The following is a 22,533-nucleotide window of genomic DNA, read 5'->3' on the forward strand; positions in this document are numbered from 1 at the left end:
ATATGTCAGAAACTCAGTTTTATATAAAGAAAAGATCAGTGAAGGAATAAATGAAGATAAACAAAAATGGATAATTTGCTAATTTTAAAAAACTTTGTTTACAACTTGAATATATTCCCTTAGAATGGTATCTTTTAGAAATCTAAAGATATGTGAAAAACACACACATTTACACACAAATTCCAGCACATGACAAATTATTTTCTACATGCTGTTCCCCTGCCTTGAAACAGCCTCCGTTCTTCCTCGTCAACCTGAAGATTCTTCAAGACTGAGATTAAGTGGAGGCAGGAGAAAGCAGTGGTTAAAAGCATGTGTCACTTAAGCTCTGCATTGTGTCCTTAGGTAAGCCTTAATTACCTGAATTTTCTTTAAAATACCTTTATAGGATTTAGTGTTGTGAGAAATAAATAACATATAAAGCAGTATAGTACCTCACAAATGCTCAGTACAGGCACCTGGGTGGCTCAGTCAGTTGAGCATCTGCCTTTGGCTCAGGTTGTGATCCTAGAGTCCTGGGATGGAGTCTTGCTTCCAGCTCCCTGCTTAGCGGGGAGTCGGCTTCTCTCCCTCTACCCCTCTGCCCTGTTCATGCTCTCTCTTATGCTCATTCTCAATTTCTCCCTAATAAATCTTAAAAAGAAAAAAACAAACAAACAAATGCTCAGTTCACAAAAGCTGCTATAAATTAGCGTAACTCCTCTTCAACTGTCCTAACGGTCGCAGGAAGGTTACTTCCTTGTGTTTCCAAATATTAAGTTTACATTTCTATTAGAGCACTTATCAAAAAGTGTATTAGCCCTTTTAAATGTGAGCTCTTGGGAGTGAAATTGTGTTCTATATGACTTATTGTCAACACCTAGTAAGTGCCAGTTTTTGGCACTTGTAAGTACCAAATTTGAAAGTACTCAATATTTTTGGGATGAATGGATTACAAGCAATAAAACATCAAGCAGGGATGGGCAGCTCAGGTGGCTCAGTGGTTTAGGGCCACCTTCAGCTCAGGATGTGATCCTAGAGTCCTGGGATCGCGTCCCACCTCAGGCTCCCTGCATGGAGCCTGCTTCTCCCTCTGCTTGTGTCTGCCTCTCTTTCTCTGTATCTCATGAAAAAATAAAATCTAAAAAAACAACAACCAAACAAACATTAAACAGTGTTCTCAAAATTTAACATGCAAGCTTTTGGAGACTGTGTTTAAAATGCAGCTTCCTGAGCCCCTAGCCTACCAGAGACAGATTTACTAGGATCCTGCATTTTAGCAAGGTAACCTCCACCCCCAGGTGATTTTGGTGCAGTACTCTTTGCACCACATTTTGAAAAACACTATATAAAGGATGACTTAAAGCAAATAATGCTTTGCTTGAAATAAAATTGACAAGGAAATACAAATAATCCTAAGTAAATATATTTCTTATTGTCCTTTATGCTATAGACATTATAAAGAAGGGAAGAATAATAAGCCAATTACCGGCATAATTATCTTTCTGCAGATGCCACTTTTAGGCAATAGGTTTGAGCAATGGAAACTTGGGCAAGGCAGAGGGGGCCACTGTGACAGCCCCCCCCCCCCATACAGACAGGCCATCAGGGGACACACCTCCAAATATCCACAGGCTTTAATTAACCAATGGCCTATTTACAACCAGGTATAGTTACCAAAAAAGAGAAGATTCCATTCAGCTCCATACTTCCTTACCTTCTTCCTTAAATATAGCTCCCAGAGTCTCTGTTTTGTTGTCCTGCCCACCATTCCCTTAAGGTGTATTGAGTAAACTTCGCTTTTGTTCTGCTTCAGGTGTTCACTCAATCGGGTTGCCTCACATTTGGGGGCCTGCACTTAATTGGGAGACACATTATACTTTTCACATGTTAAATCTGTTACCATTAGGTATGTTACCTGTGTTTTGAACTTAAAGACTTTCAACTCTTAGATAAGTTTAGGTGTCACTTGCAAGTAGATCTTAATAGGACAGAACATACTCCTTTTCTTCATGATAATCTTATAATTGGGTAAATTATTTTGATTGAGAATGAGAGACAATTCAGACTGCAATATTAGCTGCTTTTCAGGTTATTTTGATGTCCCCTTGCCCCCCAGCCTATATATGTTAGGATTCTATTTGTGTATTCCTAGTTTTCTACACAGGATGAAACAGGCTGATCTCCTGATGTAAAGGGGTAGTGTTACTGGCCTTGTGTGGAAAATTCTTATTTCCAGTTAAAATAATTGAAGTTGTAAAACCAGAGAACCAATAATTGATATTTATTATACAGAAATGTGAAGGCCATTATGCATATGCATTAAAGGAGAGGGTGTTTTGCAGTGAATACTATACAAACCGAGGACATCCACATTGAGAAACAATATAAAAATAAACACCGACCAAGAGTTGCAAGAAAGAACTCAACTTCTACCCCCTACTCCAATCAAACATACTTTCCACAGGAAAACCTGGTTTCAATTCATGCTGAATTGTTCAAATGGAAAGGAAAACTAAGTCAGGTAGAGACAACACGTGGACTGGTTTTTGTACTTTCAGAGAGTCAGAGTGAAACTCCACTCAGGCTCACATTTCGAATTCACTTCATACTAAAATTTATCTCTAGTCACGTAAGCAATACCTGGAGTGAAACTTAATTGAGTTCATTGAGTTGGGAAATTTTATGGGGCTAGACAGGTTTGGGGGTGGAGATGAAAGTTATAATCATTCATTTAATTACTGAAGATCTGTTATCAGGTCTGGGTTGTCTGTATTAGCCCTTTGACAGTCTGTTTTTCTGTAATGGTCAAGAAGCATGATCCATTAAAAAATGCTAGCATCATAAATGCTTGACCTTAGCACAATTTGGTGCCTGTCTTCTTTATATTCCCAAACACCAGACTTTATATTAGCATACTTTTGACACCAAATTGTCCTTCTAAATAGGTTTAGTCTTAATCTTCTCTTTGCACTCACTACTGAATTGAAAGAAATTGAAACTTTTTAGAGATTTGGGTAGATAGATGGCTGTGTTGAAAGATTAATGACTAGGAGAGTATCTGTGGCTTAAATATAGACAAAAATATTTCTAGAACCCTTAAATATAGACAGAATCTATAAATTTATGAAGGAAGTCAAAAATAGGGAACAAGAAGATCTGGACTCAGGATGCTATTCAGCAACTGAAATTTCTAACTCCCTCAATTCAATCAGAGAGGAGACATATAATCTGGAGGAATGAGGAGTCATGTGCTAATGGGTAGAAATTCTCATGCTACCTCCCTCTCTTATAAATTATAATGCTGACTGCATGAAGGATGTGGTTGAGAGATACATATTTCTCATTCAGATTTTTGTCCTAATGAATGAGGGAGTAGGATAATGCTAAGAGAGAGTATAGAATATATTTCTGATTTTAGAGCTGTGAGAGCCAGGTAATCAAATTTGCAATATTCTCATTAGGTTAGAAAAGGAAAAATGAAAAAATCATTAGTGGGACATACAGTTCCAGAGGCCATCTGCTCCAAAAATGAGTTTTGTTTCCACTGCCCCTTATTGAGAGACAGTTATTTCAATAACTGCATTACTTAGTAGAGTGTGAGAGACAAAGACTGTGAAAACATGTATTTAAGATAGAAAACAGGGGCCCCTGGCTGGCTCAATTGGGAGAGTACATGACTCTTAATTTCAGGGTCAGGAGTTCAAGTCCCACATTGGGTGTGGAGCCTACTTAAAACAAAAAAAGATACAAATTTTAAAAAATTTAATAAATGGTTTGCTCTATATCTCACTCACATTTTGTGACTGGAGAACTCCAAATCCCACTTAGATATTCCTGCTTATTCAAAAGCACACTGGATGGAAGTAAACCAAGAAATGAGAGAAAATTATTATGGTGTGTGTGTGGGTTCAAATAGTTTATTCACCTCTGTAGTGGAAAAACAAGGAGAAATAAAATCTGCTTACAATGGCCAAAATTTATGGAGAAGCCCTAAAGTTGCTTTCCCCAAATCACAAATCTGATTCAAGAGAAGGAAAAAAATGATGAAAAACATCTCATCACACAAAACTCAGTGTGGTGTCTCTGATAGTCATCAGCCAGCAGAGGAAAAAGGAGAAACCCACCCACTGGTTTTAGGATTTATTGAAGGCTGCCAGCACAGCCCAGATCATCTCTGTGGCACTGTGCTTTGTCCCCTCCACTTCAGGGTCCAGTTCTACTAGGTCCTTGGCTCGATTCATTGCCACATCATACTTGTCATCCGCCAGAGAGGAGAAGACATTCTCTAGTACATCAGAGGAGTGGGCTAGCACCAGGAGTGCTAGTGTTCGCTTGTCCATACGTTGAGGGTCATTTACCCACCGCTCTAGGACACTATCTTGAAGTTTTTTCACTAGTCGCTGTTTCTCTGTTGTATTGGTCACTGGATGAGTAGTCATGTCAAATAGGAGGAAATTCTGCTTCTCAGTGGTTAGAATACCCTTCTCTACTAGATTCTTTGCAATTCGCTCTCTTACATTTCTCAGCTGGTACTGTAATTTGAAGGGGTTCCAAGTCTCACCTTTGGGAAAAAAAAAACAGAAGACTTGAACAACACTATAAGCCAACTAGACCTAATAAGACATCTACAGAACATTCCACCCTCAAGTGCAAATGGGACATTCTCCAGGACAGACCACATTCTAGGCCATAAAAATCAGCCTTAATAAACTTAAAGGGGGGACTTTTGGGTGGCTCACTGGTTGTGTGTCTGCCTTCAGCTCAGGTCATGATCCCTGGTCCAGGGATTGAGTTCCACATCGGGCTCCCTGAGGGGAGCCTGCTTCTCCCTCTGCCTATGTCTCTGCCTCTCTCTCTGTGTCTCTCATGAATAAATAAATAAAATCTTAAAAAAAAAAAAAAACTTAAAGGGACTGGAAACACACAAAATATGCTATCCAACCACAATAGAATTAAATTAGAAATTAACAGAAGGAAATTTGGGAAATCCAAAATATGTGGAAATTAAATAAAGAACCAATGAATCAAAGAAGAAATCACAGGGAAATTTTAAAAATATTTTGAGTTGAATGAAAATGAAAACACAACAGACCAAGACTTATGTGCTACAACTTAAAGCAGTGTCAAGAGAAAAATTTATGATCCCAAACGTTGTATTAGAAAAGGAGATGTCAAATCAATAACCTACCTTTCTATCTTAAGAAAATAGAAAAAGAAGAGCACGCTAAACATGAAGGAAGCAAAAGAAAATAATAAAGATTAGAGAGAAGATAAATAGAAACAATGAAAACAATAGAGGAAATCAATAAAATCAAAGTTGGTTCATTGAAAAGATCAACAAATTGACAAACTTAAACTGACCAAGAAAGAAAGAAGACTTAATTTACTAAAATTGGGAATGAAAGAGGAAACATCACCACTGACCTTACAGAAATAAAAAGGGCAGTATGACGACACTATAAATAACAGTATGCCAACAAATTAGATAACCTAGAAGAAATGCACAAATTCCTTGAAACACACAAATTACCTAAACTGACTCAAGAAGAAAGAGAAAATCTGAATAAATCTATAACAGCAAATAGATTGAATAAGTAATTTAAAACTCCTCACAAAAAAAGCATGGTTTAGAGGGGTTACTAGTAATAGTACCAAATGTTTAAAGAATGCTACTAATCCTTCACAAACTCTTTTAAAAAAACAGAAGAGGAGGGAGCACTTCCTTAGTTCATACAGTTAAGTATCAATCTGATACCAAAACCAGACAGACATCAGAAGAAGACTATAGACCAACATCCCTTATGAATATAAGTACAAAAATATTCAACAAAATACTACCCAAAAAAATCCAGCAACATATAATAAAGAGTATGTAACAAAATTAAGTAGGACTTATACCAGAAATGCAAGGTTGTTTTAATATCCAAAAATCTAGGGACACCTGGATGGCTCAGTGGTTGAGCATCTGCCTTTGGCTCAGGGTGTGATCCCACGTTTCTGGGATGGAATCCTACACTGGGCTCCCCATGGGGAGCCTGCTTCTCCCTCTGCCTGTGTCTCTGCCTCTCTGTGTGTCTCTCATGAATAAAAACTCTTTTAAAAAATCCCAAAGTCTAATTATGTAACACATCATATCAATAGAATGAAAAGCAAAAACCAAATGATCATCTCAATCAACACAGAAAAAGTATCTGACAAAATCCAACATATTTACATGATAAAAACACTCAACAAACTAGGGATAGGTAGCAACTTCCTCAATCTGATAGAAGGTATTTACAAAAACCCCACAGGTAGCTTCATATTTAATGGTGAAAGAGTCAGCGATGTCCTACTAGGATCAGGAACAAGACAAAGATGCCATTTTCATCACTTCTATTTAGCACTGTACTGGAAGTTCTAGCCAGGGCAATTAGGCAAGGAAAAGAAATGAAAGCGGGGCAGCCCTGGTGGCGCAGCAGTTTAGCGCCACCTGCAGCCTGGGGTGTGATCCTGGGGACCCTGGGTCGAGTCCCACATCGGGCTCCCTGCATGGAGCCTGCTTCTCCCTCTGCCTGTTCCTCTGCCTCTCTCTCTCTGTGTGTCTCTATGAATAAATAAATAAATAAAATCTTAAAAGAAAAGAAAAGAAATGAAAGCATTCAGATCACACAGGAAGAAGTTAATCTATTTTTATTTCCAGATGACATGATCTCGTATACAGAAAAATCTAAGGAATCCACTTAAACTATTGCAACAAATAAATTCAGCAAAGTTGCAGGATATAAGATTAATATACAAAAATCATAGGAGTTTCTATACATTGGCAATAATCTGAAAAAATTTTTAAGTGACATTTATAATATCAAAGAGAGCAAAATACTTAGGAATATTTTTAACAAAAGTAGCATAAGACTTGTACACTGAAAGTTACAAAATATTGTTGAAAGAAATAAAGAATATCTATTTTTTTAAAAGATTTTATTTATTTATTAATGAGAGACACACAGGGAGAGAGAGAGAGAGAGGCAGAGACACAGGCAGAGGGAGAAGCAAGCTCCACGCAGGGAGCCCAATGTGGGACTCGATCCTGGGACTCCAGGATCATGTCCCACGGCCAAAGGCAGGCGCTAAACCACTGATCCACCCAAGGATCCCCAAGAATATCTAAATAAATGGAAAGATATTCCTTTTTTTTTTTAATATTTATTTATTCATGGGAGACACACAGAGAGAGAAGCAGGCTCCCAGCAGGGAGCCCAATGTGGGACTTGATCATGGACCCCAGGATCACACACAGAGCTGAAGGCAGATGCTTAACCGCTGAGCCACCCAGGCATCCCAAATGGAAGATATTCCATGTTCATGGATTGGAAAACTTCATATTATTAAGATAGCAATATTCCCCAAATTGATCTACGGATTCAGTACAATTCCTATTAAAATCCTACCTTGCTTTATTACAGAAATTGACAAGCTAATTCTATAATTCATATGGAAATGCAAACGACCAAGCATGGTCAAAAAAATCTTGAAAAAGAATAAAGTTGGAGGACTCACATTTCATGATTTCAAAACTACTACAAAACAACAATAATCAAAAAAACAAAACAAGCAAACAAAGCCTACAATAATCAAGAGAGTGTGGTATTGCATAAGGACAAACATATAGATCAAAAGAAGAGTCCAGAAATAAATTCATACATATATGGTGAAGTGATTTTTGACAATGGTACCAAGATAAATCATGGAGGACAGAACAGTGCTAGGACAACTGTATTTATATATTCATGCAAAAGACTGAAGTTGGAGCTCTACCCATACGATCTACAATTAACTCAAAATGGACAATAGACCTAAGTGAAATAGACAAGCTATAAATCTCTTAGAAGAAAATGCAGGAATAAATCTTCATGATGTTGGGTTAAGCAATCATTGCTTAGATATTACACAAGCAATAAAAGAAAAAGATTAATTGAAAAGTATTAAAATGGAAAACTTTATGCTTTTTTTTTTTTTTAAAGATTTTATTTGAGTGGTCAAGAGTGAGAGAGAGAGAGCAAGCATGAGCAGGGGGAGGAGCAGAGGGAGAGAAAGAAGCAGGCTCTCCTCTGAGGAGGAAGCCTGATGCTGGGCTTGATCTGGGAACTCTGGGATCATGACCTGAGCCTAAGGCAGACATGTAACCAACTGAGCCACTCGGTTGGTACCCTCAAACTGTATGCTTTAAAGAACACCATCAAGAAGTGAAAAGACAGGGCAGCCTGGGTGGCTCAGCAGTTTAGCACTGCCTTCAGTTCAGGGCCTGATCCTGGAGACCTGGGATCAAGTCCCATGTGGGGCTCCTTGCATGGAGTCTGCTTCTCCCTCTGCCTGTGTCTCTGCCTCTCTCTCTGTGTCTCTCATGAATAAATAAATAAAATCTTAAAAAAAAAAAAAAAAGAAGTGAAAAGACAGAATGGCAGGAAAATTTTGCAAATTCTGTATATGATAAAAGAGATTATATCTAGAATATATTTGAAAAGTACAACTCATAGTAAAAACGGTAAACCCAATTAAAAAATAGGTTAAGTATATGAATAGACATTTTTCCAAAGAAGATATACAAAGAGCCATAAATACATAAAGATGGTCAACATCATTATATATTAGAAAAATCCAAATAAAAATCACAACGATATACCACTACATACTCATTAGGATAGATAAAAGAGAATAACAAGTATTGATAAGAATGTGGAAGAATGAAACTCATACACTGGTGTGGAAATATAAAATGGTGTAGCCAACTTTGAAAAACTGGCCCCATCCCTGTCCTTAAGATGTTTAAAATCTAGTATGGATTAATAGTGGGGAGACAAAAATAATATATATATTTTAATATTTTATTTATTTATTCATGAGAGATACAGAGAGAGAGAGAGAGAGGCAGAGGCAGAGGGAGAAGCAGGCTCCATGCAGGGAGCCAGACGTGGGACCTGATCCCGGGACTCCAGGATCATGCCCTGGGCTGAAGGCAGACACCCAACCACTGAGCCACCCAGGCATCCCCAAAAATAATATTTGAAGCAGGCCCTAATGACAAACTCGAACTGGACATAGATGATAAGGTTCTTTAAAATGTTAATCATTGAGATATGACATCAGGGATGATGATAGAGTGGGAAGTGCCAGACATTCATCTCTTCACCTAGACAACAATTATACTAGAACCTAGAATCTTTTTTTTTTTTTTTAAATTAGGCCATGTACCCAGGGTGGTGCCCAACACAGGGCTTGCACTCATGACCCTGAAATCAGGACCTGAGCTGAGATCAAGAGTTGCACACCTAACTGAGTGACCCACCCAGAGCCTGTAGAATATATCTTTTTAATAACTATTTGGAACTCTGGAATCTATTTGAATGCTTGTAGGTTCCAGGCCAAGGCTTGACTGGCAAAGTGTGGTTCATACTAGCCTATTTTAGCCTTCAGCACAATAGTGGATATTTAGCCCCTAAAATCCCCTTTAAAAAAAAAAAAAGATTATTTATTTATTTATTAATGAGAGACAGAGAGAGAGAGAGAGAGAGAGAGAGAGAGGCAGAGACACAGGCAGAGGGAGAAGCAGGCTCCATGCAGGGAGCCCAATGCAGGACTCAATCCCGGGTCTCCGGGGTCACACCCTGGACTGAAGGCTAGCCCCTAAAATCCTAAACACAAAGACATATAATGTAAGAAATGAGGGACAAAATACTATAGATCATACAGCAAAGAAACAACAAAATGGCAGAAGTGTCTCCTTATGAGTAATTATTTTAATCTATCTATCTATTTAAAAAATATTCTATTATTTATTTGAGAGAGAGAGAGAACACAAGCAGGGGAAGCAGTAGAGGAGGAAGAAGTAGACTCCTTGTTCAGTAGAGAACCTGATTCAAGGCTTGATCCTGGGACTCTGGGATCACGACCTGAGCTGAAGGCAGATGCTTAACTGACTGAGCCACTCAGACATACCATGAGTAATTACTTTGAATGTAAATAGATTAAGCAACTCAGTCACAAGACAAAGGTTGACAGGATGGGTTAAAAAACATCATCTAACTATATGCTATCTACAAGAGACTCACTTTAGTCACATTAAAGACCAATAATCCTTATGAATATAGATGCAAAAATCTTTAATAAAATATTAGCAAAGTGAATCCAACAGCCTATTGAAAGGACTATTCACCATGGACAAGTAAAATTTATCCCAGGAAAGTAACATAAAAAAAAATCAAATGGACAAAGGATCTGAATAGACTTTCCAAAGAAGATATAAAGATGGTCAACAGATGCATGAAAAAATGCTCAACATCATTAATCAGCAAAGAAGTGCAAATCAAATCACAATGAAATGACAATTCACATCTGTTAGTGGCTGTTATAAAAAGACAAGGAAAAAACAAGTGTTTTTTTTTTAAATATTTTATTTATTTATTCATGATAGACAGAGAGAGAGAGAGAGAGAGAGGCAGAGACACAGGCGGAGGGAGAAGCAGGCTCCATGCAGGGAGCCCGACGTGGGACTCGATCCCGGGACTCCAGGATCGTGCCCTGGGCCAAAGGCAGGTGCTAAACCGCTGAGCCACCCAGGAATCCCCGAAAAAACGAGTGTTAAAGAGGATGTGGGAAAAAAAGAGAACATTTGTGCACTGTTAGTGAGAATGTAAATTGGTGCAGTCACTTCAGAAAACAGTATGGAAGTTCCTCAAAAGTTAAAAATAGAAGTATCATGTGATCCAGCAATTCCACTTCTGGATATTTATTCAAAGAAAATGAAAATACTAACTGGAAAAGATATATGCACTGTGATATTCACTGAAGCATGACATTACAATAGCCAAAACATAGAAGTAATTTAAGTGTTCATCAATGGATGAATGGATAAAGAAAGTGTATATATATATATATATATATATATATATATATATATATATACACACACACACAGTGAAATATTATTTAGCCATAAAAAAGACATCTTGTCATTTACAACAACGTGGTTGAAACCTGAGGGCATTATACTAAGTGAAATAAGTGAGACAGAGAAAGACAAATATTTTATGATCTCACTTATATGTATAATCTAAAAAACAAAAACCTGAAAGGGGTGCCTGGCTGACTCAATCAGTGGAGCATATGACTCTTGATCTCAGGGTTTGAGTCCCACATTGAGTATACAGATCACTTACAAATAAAATCTTAAACAACAACCACCCCATAACAACAACAAAAAAGCTCATAGATACAGAGAACAGATATCATTGGTGGTTGCCAGAGGCAAGAGATGGGCGGTGGGGGGGTGGTGGTGGAAAAAAAAAAGGGTGAATATAGTCAAAAGGTACACACTTCCAGTTATAAAATAAGTAAGTCCTAGGAATGTAATTTTTTTTTTTTTTTTTTAAATTTATGATAGTCACAGAGAGAGAGAGAGGCAGAGACACAGGCAGAGGGAGAAGCAGGCTCCATGCACCGGGAGCCCGATGTGGGATTCGATCCCAGGTCTCCAGGATCGCGCCCTGGGCCAAAGGCAGGCACCAAACCGCTGCGCCACCCAGGGATCCCTGGAGCCTGTCTTTGGCCCAGGGCACAATCCTGGGGTCCCGGGTTCGAGTCCCGCATCGGGCTCCCTGCATGGAGCCTGCTTCTCCCTCTGCCTGTGTCTCTGCCTCTCTCTCTCTCTCTCTCATGAGTAAATAAATAAAATCTTAAAAAAAAAAACCTAACTAGTGATAGTCTAAACTGAAAGCCTTACTGAGGGATCCCTGGGTGGCGCAGCGGTTTGGCGCCTGCCTTTGGCCCAGGGCGTGATCCTGGAGATGCGGGATCGAATCCCACGTCGGGCTACCGGTGCATGGAGCCTGCTTCTCCCTCTGCCTGTGTCTCTGCCTCTCTCTCTCTCACTGTGTGCCTATCATAAATAAATAAAAATTAAAAAAAAAAAATGAAAGCCTTACTGATAACTTCAACAGTCAATTAACACATATTTTGTATGTTACATGTATTATATACTGTATTCTTATAATAAGCTAAAAAAATTAAATTTTAAGAAAATCATAAGGAAAATACATTTACATTGTTTTGTTTTGTATTGAAAAAAATCTATGTATATATGGGCCTGCATGGTTCAAAACCATGTTGTTCAAGGGTTAACTGTATAGAAAATCCCAAAGAATGCACAAAAATGCTACTAGAGCTAATAAACTAATTCAGCTAAAGTGCAGGGTACAAGGAAAACACACAAATATCAGCTGTTTCTACACACAAGTAATGAACAAAGGAAATTAAGAAAGTAGTTCCATTTATAATAGTGTCTAAACGAATTAAAAACTTAGGAATAAGTCTAACCAGAGGTGAAAGATATATATGCTGAAAACTACACAACATTGCTGAAAAACATTAAAGATGACAAAAATAATGTAAAGACATCCTATATTTAATGGGCAAAGGACTTGACACCGTCAAGTTATCAATACCACTCAAAGAGATCTACAGGTTCAACACAATCCCTAACAAAATTCCAGGAGTCTTTCCCACTGAAATGGAAAAGCTGATCCTCAAATTCACATGCAACTTCATGAGACCCAGGATAGCCAAAACAATCTTGAAAAAGAATAAAGTGGGCAGCCTGGGGGGCTCAGCGGTTTAGCGCTACCTTCAGCCCAGGGCCTGATCCTGGAGACCTGGGATCGAGTCCCATGTCGGGCTCCCTGCATGGGGCCTTCATCTCCCTCTGCCTGTGTCTCTCATGAATAAATAAATAAAATATTAAAAAAAAAAAAGAAAAAGAATAAAGTTGTGACACTTATACTTTCCAATATCAGAAATTATTACAAAGCTATAGTAAGTAAAACAGTATGGTATTGGCATAGGTCAAGCATAGATCAATGCAATAGAACAGATAGACCAGAAGTAAATCCTCACATCTATGATCAACTGATTTTCTTTTCTTTTTTTTTTTTTTTAAGATTTTATTTTTTTATTAATGAGACACACACACACACACACACACACACACACACACACACAGAGGCAGAGACACAGGCAGAGGGAGAAGCAGGCTTCACGCAGGAAGCCCAATGTGGGACTCGATCCTGGGACTCCAGGATCACGCCCTGTGGCCAAAGGCAGGCGCTAAACCGCTGAGCCACCCAGGGATCCCCGATCAACTTATTTTCAACAAGGCTGCTAAGATTATTCAATGGGGAAAGGTCGATCTTTTCATGGATATAAGACCAAAAGTGCAAGCAACAAAAGAAAAAATAGATAAATTCGATTTCATCCAAATTAAGAACTTTTGGTATCAAGGATTACCATCAAAAAGGTTGAGAAGACAACCTACAGAATGGGAGAAAATACTATAAATGATGGATCTGATTAATATTATATAATATTAATATATATTATATATTATATATGATAATAGGGATTTATATTCATAAAATACAAAATATTCCTAAAATTCAGCAACAATAACAACAGAACCCAATTTAAAAAATGGGCAAAGGACTTGAATAGACATTTTTCCAAAGAAGATATACATGGGATCCCTGGGTGTCGCAGCGGTTTGGCGCCTGCCTTTGGCCCAGGGCGCGATCCTGGAGACCCGGGATCGAGTCCCACATCAGGCTCCCAGTTCATGGAGCCTGCCTCTCCCTCTGCCTATGTCTCTGCCTCTCTCCCTTTCTCTCTCTGTGACTATCATAAATAAATAAAAAATTAAAAAAAAAAAGGAAGATATACAAATGGCCAATACACCCATGAAAAGATGCATATCACTGGTATGGTAGGAAAATGCAAATCAAATTGAGATATTCCTTCATGTCTACTAAGGGAACTATAATTAAAAACCAAACCAAACCAACAAACAAAAAAATAGAACAAGTTTTGATGACAATGTGGAGAAACTGGAGCCCTTATGCATGGCTGGTGAGAATGTAAAAGGGTGCATCCTTTGTAGAAAATAATTTTGTGGTTTCTCAAAACGTAGAACTATTACATGACCCAGCAATTCTACTCTTATGTATATATCTAAAAGAGTAGAAAGCAGTGACTTGAATAGATATTTGTATATTAATGTTCATAGCAGCATTATCCACAATACCTAAAAGGTGGAAACAACCCAAGTGTCCATCAACAAATGAATTAAAACAAAGGTGGTGTATCTGAACAATGGATTATTCAGTGGCCATAAAAAGGAATGAGATTTTGATATATGCTACAACATGAACAGACCTTGAAAACATTATGCTTAGTGAAATAAGACAAATATAAAAGGATAAATATTGTATGATTCCACTTATATGAGTTACCTAGTGCAGGCAAATTCATAAAGACAACACATAGAAAAGAGGTTGTAGAGAATGGGGAGTGGGGAGTTAAGAAGGATGTTTGGGATGATGAGAAAGCTTTGGGTACAGAGAGAAGTGATTAGTTACATAACACCTTGAATACATTTAATGTCACTGAATTATACATTTATGAATGGTTAAAACAATAAAGATTATGTTATATGCATTTTACCACAATAAAAAAAGTTAACTATATGTCCCCCCAAATTAAAATATATCCATAGGGCAGCCGGGGTGGCTCAGAAGTTCAGCGCCACCTTCGGCCCAGGGAGTGATCCTGGAGACCCAGGATGGAGACCCACGTCGGGCTCCCTGAGTGGAGCCTGCTTCTCCCTCTGACTGTGTCTCTGCCTCTCTCTCTGTGTGTCTCTCATGAATAAATAAATAAAATCTTAAAAAAGAAAAAAGAAATCCATAAAAAACATGTCTGTGAATGTCCATAGTAGCATCATTCATAATAGCGAAAAAGTGGAAATAATCCAAATGTCTATCAACTGATGAATCAATATATAAATGTGGTATATCTATACAATGAAATATTAGTTAGTGATAAAAAGGAGTCAAGTAAAACTTGGGAAATTCTAATAAGATTGGTGGATTTTATCAATGTCAATATCCTATAGATCATAATATACCATAGTTTTGTAAAAGGTTATCACTGGGGAATTCTGAGCAGAGTATATAAAGGATCTCTCAGTATTACCCCTTACAACTGCATGTAAGTCTCCAAGTATCTCAGTACAAATTTCAATTAAAAAATTTGTCCCAGAAGGTGACATTGGCTGTGACCTCAAAGTGACCAGTGGAAGATTCTCCTAAAATTTTATGCCATAGGTCTACTTACTTATATTAAAGTTTTTGAGGGACGCCTGGGTGGCTCAGCGGTTGAGCATCTGCCTTTGGCCCAGGGCCTGATCCTGGGATCAGGGATCAAGTCCCACATCGGGCTTTCTGCATGGAGCCTGCTTCTCCCTCTGCTTATATCTCTTTCTCTCTCTCTCTTTCATGAATAAATAATAAAAATCTTAAAAAAAAAAATAAAGTTTTTGGACTTGCCCTTAAAAAAAAAGAGAATAAACAAACTATTGGTACATGCTAAAACATGGATGAACCTTAAACATGTTGTATCTTAGCCAGTCACAAAAAATTGTACATTTCCCTTATATGAAATATCTAGAATAAGCCAATCCACAGAGACAGAATGTAGAGTAGTGGCTGCCACAGCTGGGCAGGAGGCTTGGGAAAAACTGCTAATGAGTATGGGGTTTATTTTGGGGTGAAGAAAATGTTCTCAATTCAGTTTGTGAGGATGGTTGCACAATTGTGTGAATATACTAAAATCCATTTAATTGTGTACTTTCCATGGGTATGTGGTGTGTGAATTATGTATCAAAGAGATGTTTAAAAAATTTCTTGTGAGGATGCCTTGGGTGGCTCAGCAGTTGAGCATCTACCTTTGGCTTGGGTCATGATCCCGTGGTCCTGAGATCGAGTCCCACATTAGGCTCTGTGCATGGAGCCTGCTTCTCCCTCTGCCTATGTCTCTGCCTCTCTCTCTGTCTCTCATGAATAAATAAAATCTTTAAAAAAAATTTCTCATGAAAAATATCATTAGGGAGCTTATGCGTTGGAGTAGCAGAAATAAGATGAAGCTCTGGAAAACTTTGTGTATTGATTAACCATGCCTTTTCTGTCCCTCTTCAATATACTTAAACAGTGAAACATATACTTCTTACCCAGTAGCTTGAACTCTTCTACTCCTTTTCTTGAACTAGTAGGATAAAGATTACAAAGTGTGGGATTTTTTAACCATTTTACCTGTGAGTAGTTCTATCCATGTCTGGACGGTTTCTGTGGGTTCAGTTGCTTTGATGTGTTTGAGAGTTTCATCCAGTAAAACATCCCCTGTTGGGCTATCTGACTTTAGCAGTACCTTTAAGAGAAGAATCAAGGGGCCCTGGTTCATCCATTTAATTCAAATTAAGATCTTTCAGTATACCATATATACATTATTGGTTAAGTGTTGTAGGAAATGCAAAGCAACATACTACACTGTCCCTGTCCTCAAGAAGTTTAAAATCTAGATGGGGTAATTGTAGGGAGACAAAAATAACATTTGAAGTGGACCCTAGTGACAAACTGGATATAAATGGTCATGGAGAAAATATTCAATAATAACTTTGGGTCGGGAAACCAACTTGTGGAATGATTAATAAAAATAGCAAAGTCAGGAAAGGAAGCCAGTTTTGGGGAAAAGTTGATAAATTTGGTTTTAACTGATAAGGGATAGCCACATTGAAATGCCTAGTTAATAGTTAAGTATGTTCCTGGGGTTAGAAGAAGAAGACAGGCCTAGGATTTGATAGGTTAATATCATGGAAGTGATAGATGAAGCTATAAGGTAAATATCTCCAAAAGGATGGGAATTTATGCAAAAGGATACAAACTGAGACTTAGATGTTAAGGAATGGAGAAGGACAAGAGAGAGCACATAGCCAGAGAAGCAAGAAAATGTAATATAACAAAGGCCAAGAATGAAGAAAATTTCAAGTAGGAGGAGGTGGTCAAAAATGCCAAATGCCACATATAGGTTAAAAGAGAAAAATAAGGGCAGCCCCGGTGGCTCAGCGGTTCAGCGCCGCCTTCAGCCCAGGGTGTGATCCTGGAAACCCAGGATCGAGTCCCGCGTTGGGCTCCCTGCGTGGAGCTTACTTCTTCCTCTGCCTGTGTCTCTGCCTCTCTCTCTCTCTCTGTGCCTCTCATGAATAAATAAATAAAATCTTTTACAAAAAGAGAGAGAGAGAAATAAATTGAAGACAAAAGAGAAGGTGGTGATAGGGCACCTGGCTGGCTCAGTTGGCAGAGTATGTGACTTTTTTTTAAAAGATTTTATTTATGGGGCACCTGTGTGGCTCAGTGCTTGAGCCTTTGGTTCAGGCTGTGATCCCAGGGTCCTAGGATCAAGTCCCTCAAGGAGCCTGCTTCTCCTTCTGCCTATGTCTCTGCCTCTCTCTCTGTGTCTCTCATCAATTAAAAAAAATTATTTATTTGATAGATAGCCCATATGCATGAGCTAGCACAAACAGGGAAATGGCAGAGAGATAGGGAGAAGCAGGCTCCCCACTGAGCAGGAAGCCTGATGTAGGGCTTGATCCCAGGACCCCAGGGTTATGACCTGAGCCAAGGGCAGACGCTAAACCAACTGAGCCACCCAGGTGCCCCAGAGAATGTGACTCTTGGTCTAAGGGTTGTGAGTTCAAGTACCACATTGGACATAGGGCCTGCTGGTGATACCTAAAAAAAATATAGTTTGGGTAGAGTTCTGAGTATGACAGTAAAGTTATAAGTGGAAAAAAATACATAGTAAAAAAAATGGAGACAGAGGTTATAGCTCGTATGGTGGAATGGACTTACTTTAAATGGAAGGAGAAATTTTTTTTTTTTAATTTTTATTTATTTATGATAGTCACACAGAGAGAGCAAGAGAGGCAGAGACACAGGCAGAGGGAGAAACAGGCTCCATGCACCGGGAGCCCGATGTGGAATTCGATCCTCGGTCTCCAGGATCGCGCCCTGGGCCAAAGGCAGGCGCTAAACCGCTGCGCCACCCAGGGATCCCGGAAGGAGAAATTTCTAATGGTTATCTGAGCATGACTAGTGTTAAAGACTGCACCTGACCTGTGTGTGGTTTGCCCCCTCCTATATAACATTCTATTTCATAATGTTTCAGTTACAGACATGGAGTAATAATCAACAGTATCCTAATAATGACTTTTCTGCTTAAAAAAGACAAAACCATAAACTTCTTACAACTCTTTAGATGATGGATACTTGAATTTCTCCCTCCCTCCGTTAAATCTGTTAGACAATAGGATGGCTGAGTGAGTGATAATCATCTTGTCTCACTATTCAGATCTTCCCATTCCTCCAGGGGCGCCTCGGTGGCTTAGTTGGTTAAGCATGCATATAGCTCAGGGTTATGAATTCAAGCCCCTCAGAAAAAAAAAACAAAACTTCCTACTCCTCCAAAATGGACCATTGGTATCTACCCTTTCATAAGTTAGGAGGATGTCCACAGAGGTGCTGTACCTTTCTGTCCAGTAGTCGCTTCTTACGCATGGTAGGGGGTTCCAGACAGATTCGACCCCGCATGGCCAATTCTATCAGGATGCCCCCTCGCAGGCCAGATGATATACAGTCATTCCAGAAAGATGTGTAACCCTAGAAAAGGAAAAAGAGAAAGAATGTTCTGAAAGGGTTATGGACTTGTAACAAGCACCTTAAGGACAGTTCACTTTGTTGCAATTCATGTCACATTACATGACCACAAAACAGAATAAGAGAACAGAATCTGGGATGCCTGGGAGGCTCAGTGGTTGAGCATCTGCCTTTGGCCCAGGGCGTGGTCCTTGGGCTCTGGGGTCCCGGAATCAAGTCCCACATCAAGCTCCCTGCATGGAGCCTCCTTCTCCCTCTGTCTGTGTCTCTGCCTCTCCCTCTCTCTCTCATGAATAAATAAATCTAAAAAAAAAAAAAAAAAAAAAAAAAGAGAGAAAGAGAGAATAGAATCTTTCTCTTAATTGAAACCTCCCCAAATAAAGGTTCTCTGTCTAACTTCAAGCTCTCTGTGAATTCCCATAGTTCAGCTGTTAGTTGATAACTACTACGTCAAATTTTAATTTTTGAAAAGAATTTTGGCCTCTTGGAAATGTTTCCATTGACACCCTAAACTTCAGAGTAGAATATAATTAAGTAGAAAAATGTATAAACCATTTGAGCCTTTTACTCTCTCAAGACATGTTTTATTTGCAAGCTAATTTGATGGGTGGTGTGGTAGAAACCCAGCTCTGCCACTGACTAGTTAAGTGCCTTGGGTACGTTATTCAACCAGCTTCAAGTGCGATGTCCTCATCTGTAAAACAGGGACATTAACATCTATCTTTTTAAGTTTGCTGTGAGGAATAAATTAGATGTTATACATAAAAAAGCAGAAAGTAGAGTGGCTGGTATACAGTAGGCACTTAAATACTACTTTCTCTTCCTTAGGAGCTATAATAGAGGTACAAAGAGGAGGACTGTCTTAAGGAACCATTTTAAGGAGGACTGTCTTATGGAGGACTGTCTTAAGGAACCATTTTAAGGAACAAAAAATCTAACTGGAAATATCATGCAAATGTGAGGAATACAAATTTTAAACAAAGCCTCAATTGAAAAAGCAGCAGCAGACAGGCAAAAATGACGACTGGGAATTTGATTTAGATGCTAGTTTTTCAAACCATGTATCATTTTTGGGCTACTCAGAAGGTTTTATGGGACTTGAAGTGGGATTTCAAGAATAGGTTGAATTTAGCAGAGAAGGGAGGGTTTTCCAGATGAAGATGAAGGAAATCATCCAAACTCTACTATTTTTCAAAAGGGCATTCTAAGCAAAAGTATAAAGGAAAGAGACATTACATATGTTTAGAGATCTAACTCAAGGACATGAGATCAGGGATCCCTGGGTGGCGCAGCGGTTTGGCGCCTGCCTTTGGCCCAGGGCGCGATCCTGGAGACCCGGGATCGAATCCCACATCGGGCTCCCGGTGCATGGAGCCTGCTTCTCCCTCTGCCTGTGTCTCTGCGCCTCTCTCTCTCTGCGACTATCATAAATAAATAAAATTAAAAAAAAAAAAAAAAAAGGACATGAGATCAAATTGGTTGGGGCTGGGCTGTGGGAAGTCTTGATGCTCTTAACTTTTACTGAAAGGCAATATTCAGTCCTAAAGGTTCTGAGCAAGGAGTTATGATTAACACAAGAAGATCCATCAGAGTTATTAGAACTGTTCAACACTCTAGCCATCTTTGGGTAGCACTCCCTCTCAAGGGAGAGAAGCTGGGTGAGATGTTAGCAGGGAGGTTCTAGCATGGCTTTAAAGTCATTAAAGATCATTAAAGATCACCTTTAATGATCACTATTTAAAATTTTTTATTTTATTTACTTGTTTACTTACTGAATTTTAAACTTAAAACAACAACAACAAAACAACTCCATGCCCAATGTGGAGCTTGAACTCATGATCCCAAGATCAAGAGCCTCATGCTCTACCAACTGTGCCAGTCAGGTGCTCCATAAGTTACTATTAATAGCAGTAATGTCTAATGTTTATTGAATACTTATTATGTAGATTTGTGTTTAGTTTTTTTGCATGCACTATCTGATCACATCTTTACAACAATTTGATAAGGGGGGTACTACTGTGTATATATAATAATAATAATAATATTATTATATTATATTATATTATATATAATTATATATAATATATATTATATTATATATTATATAATAATAATAATAACATTATTATTATTATTAAAGATTTATTTACTTGAGAGAGATAGAGAGCACCAGAAGAGGGTCAGAGGAAGCAGGAGACTCTGCTGGGCATGGAGCCAAATGCAGGGCTCTGGGATCATAACCAGAGACAAAGGCAGACCAGGCGCCCCTACTATCCACATTTTATTTTATTTTATTTTTTTTAAAGATTTTATTTATTTATTCATGATAGACACACAGAGAGAGAGGCAGAGACACAGGCAGAGGGAGAAGCAGGCTCCATGCACCGGGAGCCCGACGTGGGACTCGATCCCGGGTCTCCAGGATCGCGCCCTGGGTCAAAGGCAGGCGCTAAACCGCTGCGCCACCCAGGGATCCCCTATCCACATTTTAAAGATGAGGAAACTAAGGCTTATGGAGGTTCAGTGACACGACAGAGGTTATAAAGCTAAATAGTGGTAAAGACTTAATAATATTTTTTTATTTTATTTATTTTTTATTTATTTATTTTTATTTTTTATTGGTGTTCAATTTACTAACATACAGAATAACCCCCAGTGCCCGTCACCCATTCACTCCCACCCCCCGCCCTCCTCCCCTTCTACCACCCCTAGTTCGTTTCCCAGAGTTAGCAGTCTTTACGTTCTGTCTCCCTTTCTGATATTTCCCACACATTTCTTCTCCCTTCCCTTATATTCCCTTTCACTATTATTTATATTCCCCAAATGAATGAGAACATATAATGTTTGTCCTTCTCCGACTGACTTACTTCACTCAGCATAATACCCTCCAGTTCCATCCATGTTGAAGCAAATGGTGGGTATTTGTCATTTCTAATAGCTGAGTAATATTCCATTGTATACATAAACCACATCTTCTTTATCCATTAGTCTTTCGTTGGACACCGAGGCTCCTTCCACAGTTTGGCTATCGTGGCCATTGCTGCTATAAACATCGGGGTGCAGGTGTCCCGGCGTTTCACTGCATCTGTATCTTTGGGGTAAATCCCCAATAGTGCAATTGCTGGGTCGTAGGGCAGGTCTATTTTTAACTCTTTGAGGAACCTCCACACAGTTTTCCAGAGTGGCTGCACCAGTTCACATTCCCACCCACAGTGTAAGAGGGTTCCCTTTTCTCCGCATCCCCTCCAACATTTGTTGTTTCCTGCCTTGTTAATTTGCCCCATTCTCACCGGTGTGAGGTGGTATCTCATTGTGGTTTGATTTGTATTTCCCTGATGGCAAGTGATGCAGAGCATTTTCTCATATGCATGTTGGCCATGTCTATGTCTTCCTCTGTGAGATTTCTCTTCATGTCTTTTGCCCATTTCATGATTGGATTGTTTGTTTCTTTGGTGTTGAGTTTAATAAGTTCTTTATAGATCTTGGAAACTAGCCCTTTATCTGATACGTCATTTGCAAATATCTTCTCCCATTCTGTAGGTTGTCGTTTAGTTTTGTTGACTGTTTTTTTTTTTTTTTTTCTGTGCAGAAGCTTTTTATCTTGATGAAGTCCCAATAGTTCATTTTTGCTTTTGTTTCTTTTGCCTTCCTGGATGTATCTTGCAAGAAGTTACTGTGGCCGAGTTCAAAAAGGGTGTTGCCTGTGTTCTTCTCTAGGATTTTGATGGAATCTTGTCTCACATTTAGATCTTTCATCCATTTTGAGTTTATCTTTGTGTCTGGTGAAAGAGAGTGGTCTAGTTTCATTCTTAATAATATTTTTTAATTCCACTTTCCTTCTTTATTGATTTAGAAGTTATGTACTTTCTTTTCTTTTTTTTTTTTAAATAAAGATTTTATTTATTTATTCATGAGACACAGAGAGAGGCAGAGACACAGATGAGGGAGAAGCAGGTTCCCTGTGGAGAGCCCAATGCGG

At 38.7% G+C, this 22,533-nt stretch overlaps 1 protein-coding gene across 4 annotated transcripts in view; it reads right to left on the reverse strand.

Moving 5' to 3' along the window:
- Window positions 1-3,881: 3,881 nt before the first annotated feature.
- Window positions 3,882-22,533, reverse strand: part of GOLPH3L (golgi phosphoprotein 3 like) — a 40,076-nt gene continuing 21,424 nt past the window's right edge. For 2 of the 4 annotated variants that reach the window (XM_025453124.3, XM_049095905.1), the window contains 3 exons: window positions 18,426-18,557; window positions 16,155-16,269; window positions 3,882-4,543 (listed from right to left, as the gene is read on the reverse strand). In XM_025453124.3, the coding sequence (XP_025308909.1) occupies window positions 4,116-4,543; window positions 16,155-16,269; window positions 18,426-18,557 (675 nt within the window). In that variant the 3' untranslated portion in view covers window positions 3,882-4,115. Of the gene's footprint in view, window positions 4,568-16,154; window positions 16,270-18,425; window positions 18,558-22,533 lie in introns of all 4 variants that reach the window. The other 2 variants (XM_025453122.3, XM_025453123.3) reach the window with 1 other exon arrangement.

Source organism: Canis lupus, chromosome 17, assembly GCF_003254725.2.
Source record: "Canis lupus dingo isolate Sandy chromosome 17, ASM325472v2, whole genome shotgun sequence".
Classification (NCBI taxonomy): Eukaryota; Metazoa; Chordata; class Mammalia; order Carnivora; family Canidae; genus Canis; species Canis lupus.